This window comes from Mesitornis unicolor, unplaced genomic scaffold (genome assembly GCF_000695765.1).
Source record: "Mesitornis unicolor isolate BGI_N332 unplaced genomic scaffold, ASM69576v1 scaffold4494, whole genome shotgun sequence".
In the NCBI taxonomy this organism is placed as follows: domain Eukaryota; kingdom Metazoa; phylum Chordata; class Aves; order Mesitornithiformes; family Mesitornithidae; genus Mesitornis; species Mesitornis unicolor.
This window is the reverse complement of record NW_010179244.1, coordinates 23,609-40,819: the sequence shown is the minus strand read 5'-3', so window position 1 is coordinate 40,819 and position 17,211 is coordinate 23,609. Positions and strand designations below refer to the sequence as shown.

The following is a 17,211-nucleotide window of genomic DNA, read 5'->3' as shown; positions in this document are numbered from 1 at the left end:
AAAAAACGCCCCCCCAGCCCCTTCCCCCCCAAAAAATCTTTGTTTTCATAATTGTGGTACAAAAGCTCCAGGCATAAATATCCATTAAAATGAAACATGCAAAAAAAAATTAAATTAAGAAAAAATAATAATACTGTTTTGCTGAGGGCTGTAAGGTTTTTTTCCCAGGGTAATGAGCACTGTTTGTGCGAGAGTTGCATTTAACTTCCTGCCACTGGTGTTTGAAAGTAACCAATAAACCAAACGTGTAGTGCTCCTAGCAGGTAAATTTTGCCTGGTTTTGTGTTTGCACACAAAATACATAAGGAGGAATTGAAAACATGCAGGAATTTCTTATTTTAGGTCTTTCTTAGCAGTTCTCCCATTAGCAGTGCACTAGCAGTGTCCTGCTGCTGTCCCAACTAGAGAATTGTATGAAAATACAGACTATTTCTGTACAACTTTCTTTGATTTGTGGGAAGGAAAACAACACATCCAGCACATTCAGCTTAGTCCTCTAAGTTGTACCATTTCTCTTTCAGATAGAAGTGTAATTTGCATTCAGATGCCATATTTTTAATCATTTTTTAATTTTCTTAATAGTAAGTCTTCAGTCCAGAGACCGAATAGGCACAGGAGGACAAGTTGTGGATTGCAGTCGGTTATTTGACAATGATTTACCAGATGGGTAAGCTGACATCACTGGTGTGAATACAAACACAGCTCGTACAACAGGCTTCTGCAGTCATGAGAAGTCAGTGTACAAATGGGTTAATTTAGTTTTATTCTTGCACTCAAATTGTTCTACGGTTTTGAATTCAGGAGCAGGAGATAATCCAGCCAGAAGAGTTGGTAGTTTGACCCTTGTCTTGTCTCCTTTTGGAAAATGGGAGGTGGCATACATGAGTAAATGCATTAAAAGATATAGTTGTCTAAGAAAACATACGTCTTTCAAGTTATAGAACTGATAAACTAATGTTAAATCACAGCCAGCAAACTGACCTCATCCATATTCATGTGTATTGTAGTTTTGTAGCAAGGTAGTGAACACACGCTGTAGCACTGTGCGGAGCTATACACTATGATAAAAATTGGTCACTTTTTCTTCCATGTAAATGATAGTGAAGAAAATGTGATTGGAAAAGGTAATGGAGCCTGAGTTCTTGCTATATTTACCTGCCAAAGGCTGGGTTTAAGGTTTTGATTTGTCCCTGGGAGAATTAGTGACATCATTAACACCTAAAACAGTGTTGCGAATACAGAAAAATGTTGTGGTTTAGGTTCTGGTGCTGTCATCAACTTTTTCAGAGCAACCCCAGACCTTCTGAATGTGATTCTTGGCAGGTACAGACAGGAGAAACTGATTTTTCAGATGATGAATTTTAAAACATAAATTATCATTTAATCCTAAATAGCATTCTTTTGTTAATTTGGAGTCTGGAGAAGTCAAGAGCATTTTAAATTTTCACTTCAAAATGTTCCTTGTTATATATATATATTGCTTACTTGTGTAATGCAAAGCTATCTGTGTAGCCTCATGTATTTTGAGTGCAAAAATCATAATTGAAGTGACTTCTTAACGAAAGCAAGTAGTGCATGAAGGATCAGTGGTCAAAAAAGGTTAAATGCATTATTAAACAAGATGTTTTCAAGAAGTTTCTTTATATGGCTGTTTGGATTTAACTAGGATTCAAATAGTTATTGAACTTGAAGGTGTGATATTGTTAATGATATGCCTGGTTCCAAGGGAAAAAATATGTAAAATCAGCTCTGAGCTGAACTTTCAGTTGTTTCCTGTTACCTTGTTCAGCTAACGTGATTCATAGCAGTGTAAGGCTTCCTGAGCTGGCATCTAGGTTGGAAACATTTTGTGCCCTGGTTTCCTGGAAATACCACTCATTGCCTTATCTCTCCATGGCTGAACTCTAGGTGGGAGGAGCGGAGGACTGCTTCTGGAAGGATCCAGTATTTAAATCACATTACACGAACAACTCAGTGGGAGCGACCAACACGGTAAGAGATTATTTAGGAGACTGCATGTGGTGAAGTTTGCTTGCTGGAAAGCTGGGCACAAGCGATTCCAAGTGGCTCCAGCAGGGATATTCACTCTACAAATGCTGTATGCTTTTCTTCTCTAGCATCCTACTCCTTCAGTCTGCCTAATATTTAACTCAGAAGAATAATTTGGACTAGATTTTTTCTGTTCTTCCTCTAATACTGGCATCTTTGTTTTCTTGTAGAGCTGCTATGGTTGAACTCTCTAAATACAGACATTACAATGTGCAGATATTGTAAGGGATGAAGAAAAGAGATCATGGGTAGCTGACAGACATTATTTATGTACATGCTATGACCATGTAATCCAGAACTTCTAAAGCTGATTATTACAGAGCAAGTTTTGAAATCATTAGTCACCTTTTCTGATAACCGCAGATGTGCGTTGCGAAGCTGTAAACCAGTTTTGCTGTTACCTGAATTGCAGACAGTGTCAGTGCATGTGTTTGAGACACTTCTGCAGGCCATCTGTGCCTGCAGACTGTCTTTTCCATCCTCAATAAATATTATTCCAGTCGCTGTAGGGATATATTGTCTTAAAATAATCTGTACTGTTAATGCTGCCAGCTCTGATACATATTTGCAGTTTTGAAGTGAGTGAAGGTACTGAACAGCTTTTTAGTTTATAGTTTGTTTGTTTTTTTCCCAGTATGTTATAAAGTACCTGTCCTATGCTCTAGACCCATTTACAGTAGAAAAACAAACACAAAAGATCTCATTTGTTTTGGGAATTTCCATGCATCCTTATCAGTTCCCCTGTAACCCAGCTCAACAAGTCAGCTGCTCAGTTCTGCCATCCACAAAGGTTTCCCAGGAGCCCTCAGGTGAAGCTTCCTCAGAGCGCGTGGGGTAACCCCGTGTCCGGTCACAAATGCTGTTTTCACACTTTCCCTGCAGACCGGCATCCGAATACTCCAGCCCAGGCCGGCCGCTGAGCTGCTTCGTGGACGAGAACACTCCGATTACGGGAACCAACGGTGCGACCTGCGGGCAGTCGTCGGATCCCCGGCTGGCGGAGAGGAGAGTCAGGTCACAGCGGCACAGAAATTACATGAGCAGGACACACTTGCACACTCCTCCTGATTTACCTGAAGGATATGGTATGCAAGTTAAAAGTTTTTGATTGTAGCTCTCCCCCCAAAAAATGGGAAAATGGGTTGTGTCTTCTCATGTGCGAGACCTTTACATGCTAAGATTCCTTTGTTTGGGGAAATTGGACTTTGTGAGGCTTTTTAATTGCATTTTTTATTCTTATGTTTATTAATTTCTCTTGATTTCACAGAGCAAAGGACGACTCAGCAAGGTCAGGTCTATTTTCTGCATACTCAGACTGGTGTTAGCACGTGGCACGATCCAAGAGTACCCAGGTAAGAAAATGATGGAAGTATCCTTAAGGTGTCAAGTCAGGCCAGTACTGTCCTGAGAGTTCTGTGTGTGGTATTGTATTTCTGGGTTTTGGTCCTTAATATATCATTTTAACAAGTTCTTCATCAAAATAAATTAGTCTCTCTTCCTCAGTTCTTCAAATTGCTATTTTAATGCAAAGATGGAGAATCAACAAATAAATTACAGTGGTGTTTTGAAAACAGGTATAGTTAACTGCTTCTAGATAATTATGTATGAATTATAGCCAAGACCAGGTTTTAATAATCTGCATAATAATCAAACAAAAAGAAGATTCTGAGCCCTTCCCAAAATTATGATTCATCGAGATACTTCAGTGAAAACTGAGTTGGTTTTGTTCTTTAATTCAGGCTCTGGAAGTTTACAAGACCTGAGAAACTGGTAACATACATTTATGAAGAGCAAACTTTGTGACAAATAGGCTAGACGAAAATGGTCATTTTTTGATGGAGGAGCAGACCAAGGGGAAAACCTGGAAAATCCAGTGGATGCCCCTTGTATGTTTAGACACGCTATTTGTAGGGAACGACAGTCTCATCCTCAAATTAGCTTAAATTTACTTGTCTGTGAGAGTTATTGTCCCATGTTCAAGCTACTGAACATAATTTACTCAAGGAATGGGAAAATGGGTGCGTTTTAAAGAAAGTAATTGGAGGCATAAAGAGCCTGGAAGCTGAAGTGGTGAGCTGAAGTGCCAGGATGTTGGGCCTTTTTAAAAAAGGAAAAGGGGGGGGGGGGAAGAGGCATTTTTTCCATTTGAGTAGAGTAGCAAACATCTAAAAATGCACAAGCCTTTTTACAGCAGATTTCCTGTTACAGAGCAGAAATTACTTATTTTCTTTGTAATGCTCTAACATGGATATATTCCTAGAGCAATCGTATATGGTCTCAAGCACCTTATTAGCAGTGTACTAATGGGAAAGAATTTGGGGGAGAGAAGCAAACAGAAGTTGAGAGAGACTGACCTGAGATTAAAATACCCAAACTGCTCTTTGTGCTGTGGCTACCAACACTTAGGAGAAAATAAATCTGAAGTGTCCTTTTAGTTTAGTGTCTTTATTTATACAATACACACCTGTACATGTTGTACGTGATTGTACACACGTGATGTGTTTGAAATTAAAGGATGGTAATGGAAATTATTGTTGGCTTGTGATGGTTCTTAAAAAAACCTAAGAAATCCTGATGAAAGGGATTGCCTCGTGAAGTCTGTGGATGGTGGTGTAAAATTGTGTGTGTAGTTTAAAATTGGCAGCCAGTGTTGGCACTTATGAGAACTGTAGCGACTCTGTCAGTTGCTGCTGGTGTTCATTCCCATGGAAATGGATTTGGGATATCCTGGGAAGGATAAAGTGCCTCATGTAACTTTAACTTCACTGTGTTTCAAATTACTCTTGTATTAGTACTTTTGTGTTACAGGAATACACTTTGCTTTGGCGTGTAGACGTGAGGGTGCGATACAGCTGGCAGTTGTGCATTAGGGAGTCCATGACTTGCGTATTATGCAAAACTAGAAACTGGACTTCTCTAAAAAAGAATTATGTTAAGATTTAATCCTTAAGCTTGCAGTGTAACAGTTTTGTACAACATGTAAGTTTGTGCTGCCCTTTGGTGCAGCAGTAGACACTACACGAGTGTCTCAGACCAAAATTTGGCTGTTTGCATGAGGATAGAGTTTGTCAGTTCTAAGAAATACTGTATTTTTATGCTCATATGCCACAGTCATTCAGTTAATAAGCCCTGCAGTTCAGCAGCAGTGGGTGCAGGTGATATCAGCAGAAGTTCCATTCCAGAGCCTTGTATTTCCATCAGTGCCTTCTCAGCCTTTTGAGTCCCCGCAGACTCTGCATCTTCTCAGCCTTTCTGCCCCTGGCTCTTTCCTGCCCCCTCACACCAGACTGGGGGGGTCCGAAGTCTTTCACCTTTGCAGAGCGCTGCATTCGACAGTGAGCTGTCTGAGGAGTGAATGACATACATGAAAAATCAGAAGATGTACACTTTTGAAGACTGCCATTTGTTTTCAGTGAACCTCCAAAATGAATCGGCATCTTTTTAATTTCAGCTGAGTTTTCCTGAGGCCCTTTAAGCTGTCTCTGCGTTGCTCAGCGCAGAGCTGAGTCATTGCTCGTACAATATTTTATTTGAAATATTTTGTTAGAGGGCTGTTTGCTTCCCACTAACACTTGGGAGTTTTGGGGCAAAACCGCCTGTGGCAGACACACATCCCGTGTGTAATTCTTCATGGAAAGTATAACTCTTCAGAAATATAGTTTTGTTTTGTAGGAGTTTTCAGAGTGTGATTCAGAGTTCCTTACATGACTAATGTTGTTTTAAAAATGTTTTCTGTCAGAATTGGTGTAGAACTGCAATTCCATCTTGGCAAATACGGCAGTGGTCGTTATTTTTGTTTCAAGCCTGTATTAATTTATCATCCGATGTTAGTTTCTAGAAATGAAGGTTATTTGATAAGAATATTTTTCCCCCATGGCGTGTGTTCTGGGGTGTGTGTTTTTTCTTTGGTGGGCTTGCACCTTGGGAGTAGAGATTGCAGCTGAACAGATCGAGTTCCTGAAACAATACATTTTCTCAGACTTCATGGAATTGTTCTGTTACATTTACGCTTGTTTGGCTGGGAGGCCAAATGCTGAGGTATTTTTCATTTTAATATTTGTTTTCACAGGGATCTTAGCAACATCAATTGTGAAGAGCTTGGTCCACTGCCTCCTGGATGGGAGATCCGAAATACAGCAACAGGCAGAGTTTATTTTGTTGACCATAACAACAGGACAACGCAGTTTACGGATCCACGGCTATCTGCGAACTTGCATTTAGTCTTAAAGTAAGTCTGAAGTCTCTGGCACGCGTTGAGTGACTCTTGAGGAGCGCTCGGTTTTACATCAAGATGTATTCTGCCATTCGGTAGTGTTTAAAGCGTAGTAGTGGTGTTCTTTTAACACACCACAAATTTACTCTGTTCCATAGCAAATAAACCAGATTTGATTGTTCTGGGGAAAAAAATAATTCTCTTGCAGCATTTGAGCAGGGATGTGGCTGCTGTGATGCAGCAAGTGCTGTCCGGTAGAAAAGATTGGCCCATAGAACTTAATCTAACAGCAAGAGAGACACTTTCTTTCCTTTACTTTACCTGTCCTACTACTTTCAGTTACGGGCTACTGGTTTTAAAATACGAGGCTGCATTCAATAGCCAGCAGTACGAAATGCTGATGTGTTAAGCCAGGGTGCACAAGTGCCCAGCTGTTCTGGAATAAAGGAGAAAGAATTTGGCTCCTGTCCTCTGTTTTAGAGTAGGACTGCTTGAGATGTTCTCAAAATCAAACCCCAATAATTTAAGTCGCATTTTTTACCAAAAGACTAAAATAAAATAGGAAGTGGTTTTTTTCTGCCGTAGCATTCTGATGGCACATTTTCATACTGTACTTTTTAGGACAGAAGGAGAAACTCCAAGGGATTGTGGCATTTGTTATTTCCTAAGCACTCATTTCACGCTGGGGGATTTTCTACTAAAACATGGAAACCAAAAAAGCAAAGAAACATTTCTTGTTTTTGCTTAGACATGGCTGTCCCTTTGTCCAAGCTATTTGGGAGTTTGGCTCTATTATTTCTCCTGCTGATACCTTTAATACTCTTGGGAAACACCTGTAAGGTACTGAGTAGGTGTGAAGTGGGAGAAACAATGAGGAGTTGGTTGGATAAAGCCCTGGGCAAGGAGTGAGCAGGAGGAATGATCATTTTGAGGAAGTGAATCGTTGGGAAGAGAAGCTGAAGGGAAGAATAATGGGAACAAGCCCTGAAAAGACAAAACAAGGAATGGAAAGTAACATCCAGGTCAGCTCAGCTTTTGTGTGGTACCTAAAAGCTGGCGAGCCTTTGTCTGCCCAATACACATTGGAACTTAACACTCCAGGAAGGAGTCCAATATTAGCCAATATGTCTTTTGTTTAGAGAAATCATTGGTTATATGTGGGTATGTCACAGAACATCAGTAAGATCCCATCATCCACTTTTGGTTCTCTTTTTTTCTTTTTCTTTTCTTTTAATTTAAAACAAATCACTACTCATTTTAGCTGAATTTAGATTGGTAGTTTCAAGTGAATATGATCTCGGAAAACAACTTACCAGTGCAGGAGCGTGTTCATGTTTGAAACGCAGAAAAGTTCATTAAATTAATTCAGATTTAGGTATTTTACCCAGAGAAAAACCTCAGACCCTCTTAGCTACAACAGTGCCATTCTTAAGCTGTACAAAATGCAGTTAACTGGACTATATTTGAAAACCTGTCCTTCAGAGGTAGGTTTGGTTTTAAATGGCAGTAGGGTCATAGGGGCTCATTCTAAATGTATTGTGGAGGACAAATACATAGCTAGCCTTGTTACCTGGGGAATCTGGTTGACTTTCAAGTTCCAGAAGCTCAGAACCATTTTGCATTTCTTTAAACTTTGAATACTACTGCAGTGTGCTTAAGTTTTTCATTTGTACATCTGTCTTTCATTAGGGAAGGATTTCAGAAATTCAGCAGTGTCATCAGCAAAGTCTGCTGCCTGATAAATCTTTCCTGGTGTTTATTCTTTTATTGCACCAAACAGGATATGTGAAAGCTTTTTTTCTTCCCTTTTTCCCCCCCTCAAGCCCACCTCCTTATTTGTTCTTAAAAAAAAGAAAAAAGAAAAGAAAGAAAAGCAGTTTGCCTTAGGCCTGCTTATAATTTTGTAAATTATCTGAGAAATCGATTTTAGTATTTGGGTGGGATGGGTGTGATGGAGTTTTAGGTTCAAAGGCGTAATAAAGCATTTACTCTCAGCAGTACTGACTGAGTAAAGCAGTTCGTTCTTCCAGTGATTCCATTCTAAGTTATGAAAATAATCAAACTTGTTACCCAGTTCTGTTTTAAAATACCGGCCAAGAGTTTGTGATAGGTTTTGATAGTTAATGGCACCTCAGCAGTACTTAGCTGGATCCTAAACACACTGCACAAGATCAAGTGTAGTCGTTCAGCTGTGAAAACAAATTAAGAAATTAGGGTTAATTACCTGAAGCACTGCAGCTTGTTTAGCTAATACTGCACTGATTATTTTTAGTCCAGTATGGAGGATGGCATTTTATTTTCTCCTCCTGGTGCTGCCTTATTTCAGATCAGTTTAATTCGATGCATAGATCTGAAATTCATGCTCATTTCAGAGGTTGTTTTCTTTGAGACTGACATTGGCTGGCTTTGTGTTTGGAGACCTGTGTCTTTTGTACCATGGAAGGTAGCATGAACATGTGCTCACTTTAGAGTGTCGTCGTGACCTCTGGTAGGCAAATACAAGGAATATTTTCACATGTTCGTCCTTATGGAATTGGAAAGTTCAGAAGACAGAACAATCATTTGGCTTTAATTGGAATATCAATTAAATGGAGATTAAGTGAGATTCGTATTTAAAACTGATCATAAATGAAAAGAAATCACCACGCACATAGTATGAATGACATGGAGCCATATCCTGGAGCCACATCGAGTGTAATTATTGTAATGACTCCGTTTCTCAGGAATTACTTAAAATAACTGTGTTGTATTATAAGGCAAATGCGATCAGCTTGAGAATAAAGTTGAAGGAGCCTTATTTTAAAACAAACAAACAAACCAACCCCACCAAAACACAGAAGCCAACAACAAAGCACAGTGGAGCTAACAAAACTGATTAAGGCAACTTCTGGCCTTATGCATCCTAGGGTTTAGTAACAAAGTAGGATTTGTGTGCATTATTCCATCCTTACCCCAGGGGTAAAGAGGTACTGTTATTAATATTAGTAATATTGGAGTTATTGCTGAAGTGATCTACAATGTGTACTGTTGCAAGGGTTTCTGAACGTTAGGCTTGTAAGACAACTGAGAGAGATTTTTTTCTGGTCACTTGGTGTTAGTTTCCCTGAAGGGGTTTGTGTGAAATTGCTCTAAATGGAAGGTTTGTGAATAACAGAAGAGCTGACAGGACCGCAAGGAAAACGGGGAACGCCCCCACCCCTTCTTTAATTGCCAGTTCTGAGTGTTCCCGAGGGTAAAGCCTCCTGCAGCTGAATCTGGTTGGCCAGGAGAGCCTTCTAGTAGACCTTGCTTCAAAACTGACAACAGGTTGAAAATTTAAAATATATTAAAGCTGTGCTTGGTTCCATCTCCGATTTTTGGTCTTTGATGTTGAAAAAACCCCAATTTATTAACATTCCACTGGAAAACATTTGGAGTTGTAACCTTCCTTATGTATCCAGTCAATTTAGGGTATTCTCATGTGCTCCACAGAGGTATTGTTCTCATGGTTTAGCTAAAATACAGCTTTTATCCTGTGTTGTTTAGAAACGCTGTACTAAAAAGCTATAAAAATATCCGCTTACTGTGTACAAGAATCGACACAAGAGGAGGACGTCTCTGCAACACGGTTAATTTACTTTTCCTAGTAAGAAGTTAGTTTTACAAAATCTCTTCGAATCGCTAGTAAAATACTCGTTGATCTGTGCCAGTGGGTTACATGTGAACTCCCACATTCCTGTGGTCCAGACAAGGCCAGGTACAAGGGACAAGGTCCTCGCTGCGCTGCCAGCACAAACACGGCTCTGTAAGCGCGCTCTTTTTCGGACGAGCCATTGAAAACAGGCTCCGGTATTGACTGGAGATTACAGGCGTAGCGTTTGGCAGATCCCCCGATTTTTCAAGTGGAGGAAGGCAAACCACGCGAAGGAAATATGGCAATGGTATCTGAGAAATTCAGTGTCAGCAGCTTGGTAGTAAAATTGTGTGGATAATACCTTATTATATAGTGCTGTAACCTTTTACATACTTTGTAGAGTAGTGCTAATAGAAATAACAAACCCTAAAAACAACTGGTAGTTGCCAAGAAAGACAGAAGCTTATGTCTTTAGTCAGGCTAAAAAATCTCTCCGAATTTATTTTTTTACTGCACCTGGCCATTTTTAGCGTAATAATCAGAGTAAACTGCAACTGGTTTAGTTACTAAAGACTTAACCTTTAAGAAACACCTGAAGGAAAGATGGGATGTATGGCTTGGACGTCTGCAAAGAGCTGTGTTTGCTTCCAGCCGCCAGAATCAGCTGAAGGACCAGCAGCACCAGCAGCCGCCGCAGGTGGTGTCCCTGTGCCAGCTCCCCGACGAGGCCGAGTGTCTGACCGTGCCGAGGTACAAGCGGGACCTGGTGCAGAAACTCAAGATCCTGAGGCAGGAGCTGTCACAGCAGCAGCCTCAAGCCGGCCATTGTCGTATTGAGGTCTCCAGGGAAGAGATCTTTGAGGTAATTTGAGAAGTTGACCCGTTTCTTAACGTGGAGGGAATGGGGGAGGGTTGTTCATAGCTGTCGAAAGCAGTCATTCTGTTAGATGAAATCTTCAAGTCTGGAGATAAAGCTGGAATTTTGCCGGTGGTGAATGGAAGGGGATGTTGAGAACAGCTGTGTGCTTAAAGGAGCTGTGTTTACGCTGTAGAGAAGAAGAAACGCAAGGAAAGCTTTCCCTGTGGCTGGAGATGTACAGACTGTGTCAGGGACTGAGGACGGAGTCCAGGTGCTTCATGTGTTCAGAGATACCATCTCACACCTTCCTTGGCTATAAACCACTGATGTCTGTTACAGAGGGAATGTTACAAACTGAAAACCAATCCATTATTAATGATCTTTGATCTATTGTAGCTTAAGTAAAATTCCTTTTGAATAGCATTCATCTTTGGAGTCTGGATTACTCAGCATCCATCTCAATTCTGGTTGATTTTGCTTTTTTCCCCGGAATCGGATCAATTTTATGAATTGTTTGGGCGTCTGACTCATCAGAGGTGCCCACAGTGGGATCTCTGCGTTTTATTCTGTGATGTTATTCTGCTGAACTGATTAAACACAGTTAGAATTCATTGGCTTTTTCTGGGGATCAGTCTGCCTCTTTGAGAGCTTTAGCACCCATCCCTGTTGCATTTCTACCCCCCCCACAAACTTGATAGCCCCTCTGTGTTGTCACAGTCTTTCCACCCAAGAAAGTGTTGGTCTTCCCTTTGGAGACAGCCAAACCACTTTGTAACCAGCTGAAAAAGAAGGGCAGGAAAGGCTGCTGTACAGCAGAGAGGATGTTCTGATCACTGGACCCCTCTGGAAATGTAATGGGAGGCTCTCCTCACGTATCTGTTTTATTTGACAAGTGTTACCACGTTCATAGAAGAGTGAGGAACAATCTGATTTGAGAAAACTGGTGAGTGTCTAGGAAAATTGTGTTCCCTTTAGTAACAGCCTCTTTGGGAGCAGAGTCTGACTTCCTTCATTTCTAATTAACAGGAGTAGCTCCTTGTCTGTACACAGCAGTTAATAAAAGAAAATGTTTTGTGTTTACAGGAATCCTACAGACAAGTCATGAAGATGAGGCCAAAAGACCTGTGGAAACGATTGATGATAAAATTTCGTGGGGAGGAAGGCCTTGACTATGGAGGTGTTGCCAGGTAAACGATCCATCAACCCCACCAACTACACCTGTGCTTTGAATCCACCTCCTGTCAGCCCTGTTTCTGTTTCCAATATTCATATTTATATTTATTTCTGTAACAGACTGTGTCAGAAGAACATCTCTTTTCACATAGTCTTTTAAAGGAAAGACTGCATTAAAAAGGAACTAATTTCTTGAAATAAACTACGTGTTACAGATCACATCAGAGGTCTATCATGTATGAAATACAGGCTTTTGGTATCTGTTGAAATGACTGTATTTTTCCGTGGTTAGTAAAGCTTGGGTATCTGAGGATTTATACCACTAAATGCTTGGCTTTGTGGCAGAACTTTGATCAAAAAACACACTTTATTGCAAATTGTCACTACTGCCTGAAGCAAAATGGTAAGAAGTAGCAGTTAGTAGGCAGCTGAAATGTCTCAGTCGTCTGAGGTTATTTTTCCACTTGCTGATAAAAAGTGACAAGTATTGATTGTATGAAGATGCTCCTCACATTTTAAAACAGGTGCTGGTTTACTTCACTGAAAATATTCCCAGTTCTTAGACCATTATTTACTGATCTGTGAACATGTAATTAATACTTTAACAAAATATATCCGTCACCTGAAGACAGTTGATATTCAAAGCTTTGACTCAGACATCTCTGTGGCATCGTCAATAGAATACACGGTGTCTTGTCTTAATGTGTCACGGATGGAGGAGAATCAGAGCTTGAAACTCTCCTGGAAATAAGTGACCTGCAGAAAAATCTGGGAAATACATCAGGGTATACTGTCTGGTGCTGAGCACTTACTGAGCCAGTAGAAATAGTTCTGATTTCAGCCTTATCTAAGCGTGTGCAGAGATAACTCCCTTCACATTTATATTTAACAGTAAGATTTTTAAAAATCGTATTATTTAGAAAAGATTCTCAGTGGCAATGCATTTGTCTGAAGTCCACAATGTATCGTTTTGTTTTCTTCAGGGAGTGGCTCTATCTGTTGTCACACGAAATGCTGAATCCGTATTACGGCCTCTTCCAGTATTCCCGAGATGATATCTACACGCTGCAAATCAACCCCGACTCTGCAGTCAACCCGGTACGACTGGTGACACGAGTTCTGTAACCGATCGCTTTGTGACGAGGAACTGAGTACATCTGGAGAGCGTTCCAGCCTCAGGAACCTAATTCTCACTTTAGTATTGCTAGGCTGGATTTGTGCAGTAATAGGATCATTTCTTCTTAGTCCTGATCAAAGAAACTTCTCAAATGTGTTCTTAATTTTCTGTGAGATGTCGATTTATGTTTCCTTTGGGAGAAATTAAGTTCATTTTGATTCTTAGTAGTAAGACTTCTGGACTGGAAGCAAATACACGCAGTGTGCTGTGTACAAAAAACAAAACAAGAAGCTCTCGATAGGTTTTTAGTGTGGTTTTTTAAAATTTTATTTTCTTTGTATTGAAATTTTATTTCCTATTCATCAGCTGTAACCTGCAGATCTTATTTAGCTGAATGGCTTCGTCCCTTCTTTCTGTTCTAGGAGCACTTATCCTATTTCCACTTTGTGGGACGGATAATGGGGATGGCTGTGTTTCACGGACACTATATTGATGGGGGCTTCACGTTGCCTTTCTACAAGCAGTTGCTAGGGAAGCCAATTACTTTGGACGACATGGAATTGGTTGACCCCGATCTTCACAACAGCTTAGTCTGGATACTGTACGTACGGTGTATCGCAGCTCAGTGTTAGAATTCTGTTAATGTGTGATAACGTTCCCAAATCCAGTTGAAAAGAAATGAAATGTGTTTGGATCTGCTCAGGCAGATTGCAGAAATAGCTTTTTGGCACAATTCAGCTTCTTTAAGGCTTAACACACTCGAGCTATTCAAATCTGGGGGGCGGGGAGGGAGATAAATGATAACTGAGCTGTAAAGTGCTCGGTTAATAATCTTTAATTGATTAATTGTGCCTATTATTAACAGTGACACGTTATTCAAATGTAACATTGAAACTTCGAGAATGGCTTTAAAACGTAACATAGTAAAAATGCACCTTCACCTTCTGTTTCCAAGCAGTAATTTGAAATGCTATTGAAAAACTAAATTGTGATGTCTGTCACGCATTACGGCTGTAATGTGTTTGCAGGATATGCTTTCACTGAGTCGCTTGCTTGTTTTCTTCCACCAGTGAGAATGATATCACAGGAGTCTTGGACCATACGTTTTGTGTAGAACACAACGCATATGGGGAAATTATTCAACATGAACTGAAACCCAATGGCAAAAGCATCCCCGTGACAGAGGAAAACAAAAAGGAGTATGTCAGGTATGTTGATATCTGCTCTAAAGCTTTTTCTATTTCCTATGGTGGGGAGGAACTTTTCCTTGAAGTAATTGAGGTGCTATGTTATTTTTTTCCGAAGTGGTAGTGCAGTGGTGGTGGTGTGTGTATTCCTGTCAGCAAGGCCTATTTTTGGGCTGGATAAATTGCAGGTTTACTGTATTTGAATACATCCTTCCCAAAACCAATTTGCGCTCGCTTCTGCAGGCTTTATGTGAACTGGCGGTTTTTACGAGGAATCGAAGCTCAGTTTCTGGCTCTACAGAAGGGATTTAATGAAGTAATCCCACAACATCTGCTGAAGACATTTGATGAGAAGGAGTTAGAGGTCAGTACACCAATGTTACGTTACGTCGTCAAGTGTAACAGCGAGAGCCCCAGGCATTCTTCTGAGGCTGAGTAACGCGCAGAGTTGTCTCCCCAGCGCTTTAGGGGCTCGCAGGTGCGCTATTGCAAGAAATACAGTTAGCATAAGAGGTGACCGGGTCACGCAGCGCTGAGACCGCCTGTGCCTTCCACTGGGAGCTGTGAGAGCGTTTCTCAAGGCAACATTTCATAGCAACTGCAGAAGTGGTAGGAGAGCCTCTCCTGTACCTGCAAACCCAGCTGAACCCACTGAGAAGTGTCTGCGGTGACCTGGGGTTGTCCCAGAGCGCGTGGCTCCAGCAGAGGTGCTGCTGCGTTTTTCTCACGGTCCGGTTTCATATTAAATTTAGTGCTGCCAGGAAAATTGTCTGTCTCTCCTTTCCACCTCCCACCACTTGCTCTCAGCCCTCCCCAGTGGTGGCTCTGACATTGGTGTCAGGCAGCTACGTGGTTTTGCAGAGCTGAGTTATGCCAGACGAAATTGGCCCTGTAAATACAGCACGAGGAAAGGTGCTGTCTGGTGTTGTCACCAACAAATGTGCTGCAAAATGCCAAGATTGGTATCCAGACAAGATCCTCTCAAGGCAAATCCCATAGATCCCAAGCTTGTTTAAAGACAGAAATCTAATATACAGTCTGTCAGCTGTGGGGCTGAGGGTTTTGCCATATAAATTGGCCACAAGATAAATTATTCATGTATTTTTTTTCTGTTTGCTGTACCAGAATGTCAGTGATTGCTCTTGTTCATCCTGAATATTCTCATTCAGGCACAGTGAGCCAGCTGTGCTGGTAACCCAGCCTCACTGCAGATGCACAGTAAGAAAGGGAAAGGTCCAATGTTCTCAGGCACAAGAAAATGCCTTTATAATTGTATCCATGTTGAGCTTCAACTGATCCATTTTAGGTCTTGCAGGGCTGAAAGCTCTTCATTAGGAAAGAAGTCTGATTTGTATTACGTGTATGGTATGAAAAAAGCAAGATTACTTCTGGAGGTCCAGGTTTGGACCAGCCACATTACACCCTGAGCTGTGCCCTGGTGAGAAATACTGAGTTCAGACGTGAATTGTGCATGCAGTGAATCTGTGCTGCTGTCATTTAACTGACAGGTCAAGACACTTCCATATAAGCTTATGAAATGGTTGTTTTTTAGTTATTTTTTTTTATTTTTAAATTGAGGCCATTTAAAAATGGATTGTGTACAAAGGTAAGATAAAAATAAAAATAAAAGTTGTCTTTCTGCATTGCTAAAGATGACTGAGAGGTTGTAATTTGCCTTTGCTATAAGATCTGTCGATTTTTTTCAAAAATCTTAGTTGTCTAGCTCCAAAACCATTGATCAGCGATGAAATACTTCATTATATTTTAAATTCACAGCTCATCATTTGTGGACTGGGAAAAATTGACGTTAACGACTGGAAGGCAAATACTAGGTTAAAACACTGTACCCCAGACAGCAACATCGTGAAATGGTTCTGGAAAGCTGTGGAGTTTTTTGATGAGGAGAGGAGGGCGCGACTTCTGCAGTTCGTGACTGGCTCGTCCCGAGTGCCTCTGCAGGGCTTCAAGGCATTACAAGGTAACGCCGCCCCGGGAGCGAGGCAGCAAAGGACACGGCGCAGAAACGATGGCTGCGATATGACTCGTCTGCTGTGCTGCAGTCTGTCTTAAGCAGAGAGACTAAGGGATCTCTGTGTAGTAAAAATATTTTCATAAAGTCATAAGAAGTTGGTGATGTGCCTCCTCTGTCCGATTGGAATGAATTGGCCACTACAAGACCTGTTATAAAACAGGGAGAGATAAGAGCTGCACAAGTTTTGTTCTCTAGGAAGGGTGAGGGAAGTTAAATTAAAAACTGTTAAAATTAGATAGTGCACTGTGTGAAATGGGTGTTTAATTCTTCCTTATCAGTTCTTGTTTATCTTCCAGTGGTTTAAATAACCACATGGTTATCGTGTGCGGGTGGAGGGGGAGACTCTGATAGGCACTGAGACGTCAGTTTTCCTTCTGCCTGTCTGTGATTTCAGCTTTCCTTGTGCATAGCTTCTCTCTTTGTGGTTTTAGTTACTTTTTTGTCGCTGCAGTGCAACAAAGACATTTCACGTTATGCAATACAGTAGTAGTAGAGATCTCTTCTGGATTTTCAGGTGCTGCAGGCCCACGACTATTTACAATACACCAGATTGATGCCAGCACTAATAATTTGCCGAAAGCTCATACCTGGTAAGGCATTTCAGGTCTCTATTGTGGTCTATATAGATTAAGATGAATTTGCTGTCTGTATATTTTTGAGCAGTCATCTTTTTTTTCCTCTCCTCTCCTTTTCTGACATAAGAAACATTCTCCTTTACAGAGTAAAGGTGTGAAAACTGGAGATTGCTTTTATTTCCGTGAGGTTCTGTTAAATGTTCCTTTGTCATTAGTTCGAGTGAAGTGTAACAGCTTTCTTAGACGATGCTTGAAGTCCCACATAGCTGAAACTCTTTGCCTTCTGTTCACAGCTTTAACCGAATAGACATTCCTCCCTACGAAAGCTATGACAAGCTGTACGAGAAGCTGCTAACTGCCATTGAAGAAACGTGTGGGTTTGCTGTGGAATGA

General features: G+C 40.8%; 1 protein-coding gene across 1 annotated transcript in view; it reads left to right on the top strand.

The window, feature by feature from the left end:
• Window positions 1-17,211, top strand: part of SMURF2 (SMAD specific E3 ubiquitin protein ligase 2) — a 33,417-nt gene extending 16,206 nt beyond the window's left edge. Inside the window, exons 6-19 of the mRNA XM_010182694.1 lie at window positions 583-667; window positions 1,909-1,992; window positions 2,932-3,134; window positions 3,317-3,401; window positions 6,119-6,277; window positions 10,527-10,737; window positions 11,818-11,921; window positions 12,891-13,005; window positions 13,447-13,625; window positions 14,095-14,232; window positions 14,455-14,575; window positions 15,988-16,189; window positions 16,758-16,833; window positions 17,112-17,211. Of these exons, the coding sequence (XP_010180996.1) occupies window positions 583-667; window positions 1,909-1,992; window positions 2,932-3,134; window positions 3,317-3,401; window positions 6,119-6,277; window positions 10,527-10,737; window positions 11,818-11,921; window positions 12,891-13,005; window positions 13,447-13,625; window positions 14,095-14,232; window positions 14,455-14,575; window positions 15,988-16,189; window positions 16,758-16,833; window positions 17,112-17,211 (1,862 nt within the window). The remainder of the gene's footprint in view (window positions 1-582; window positions 668-1,908; window positions 1,993-2,931; window positions 3,135-3,316; window positions 3,402-6,118; window positions 6,278-10,526; window positions 10,738-11,817; window positions 11,922-12,890; window positions 13,006-13,446; window positions 13,626-14,094; window positions 14,233-14,454; window positions 14,576-15,987; window positions 16,190-16,757; window positions 16,834-17,111) is intronic.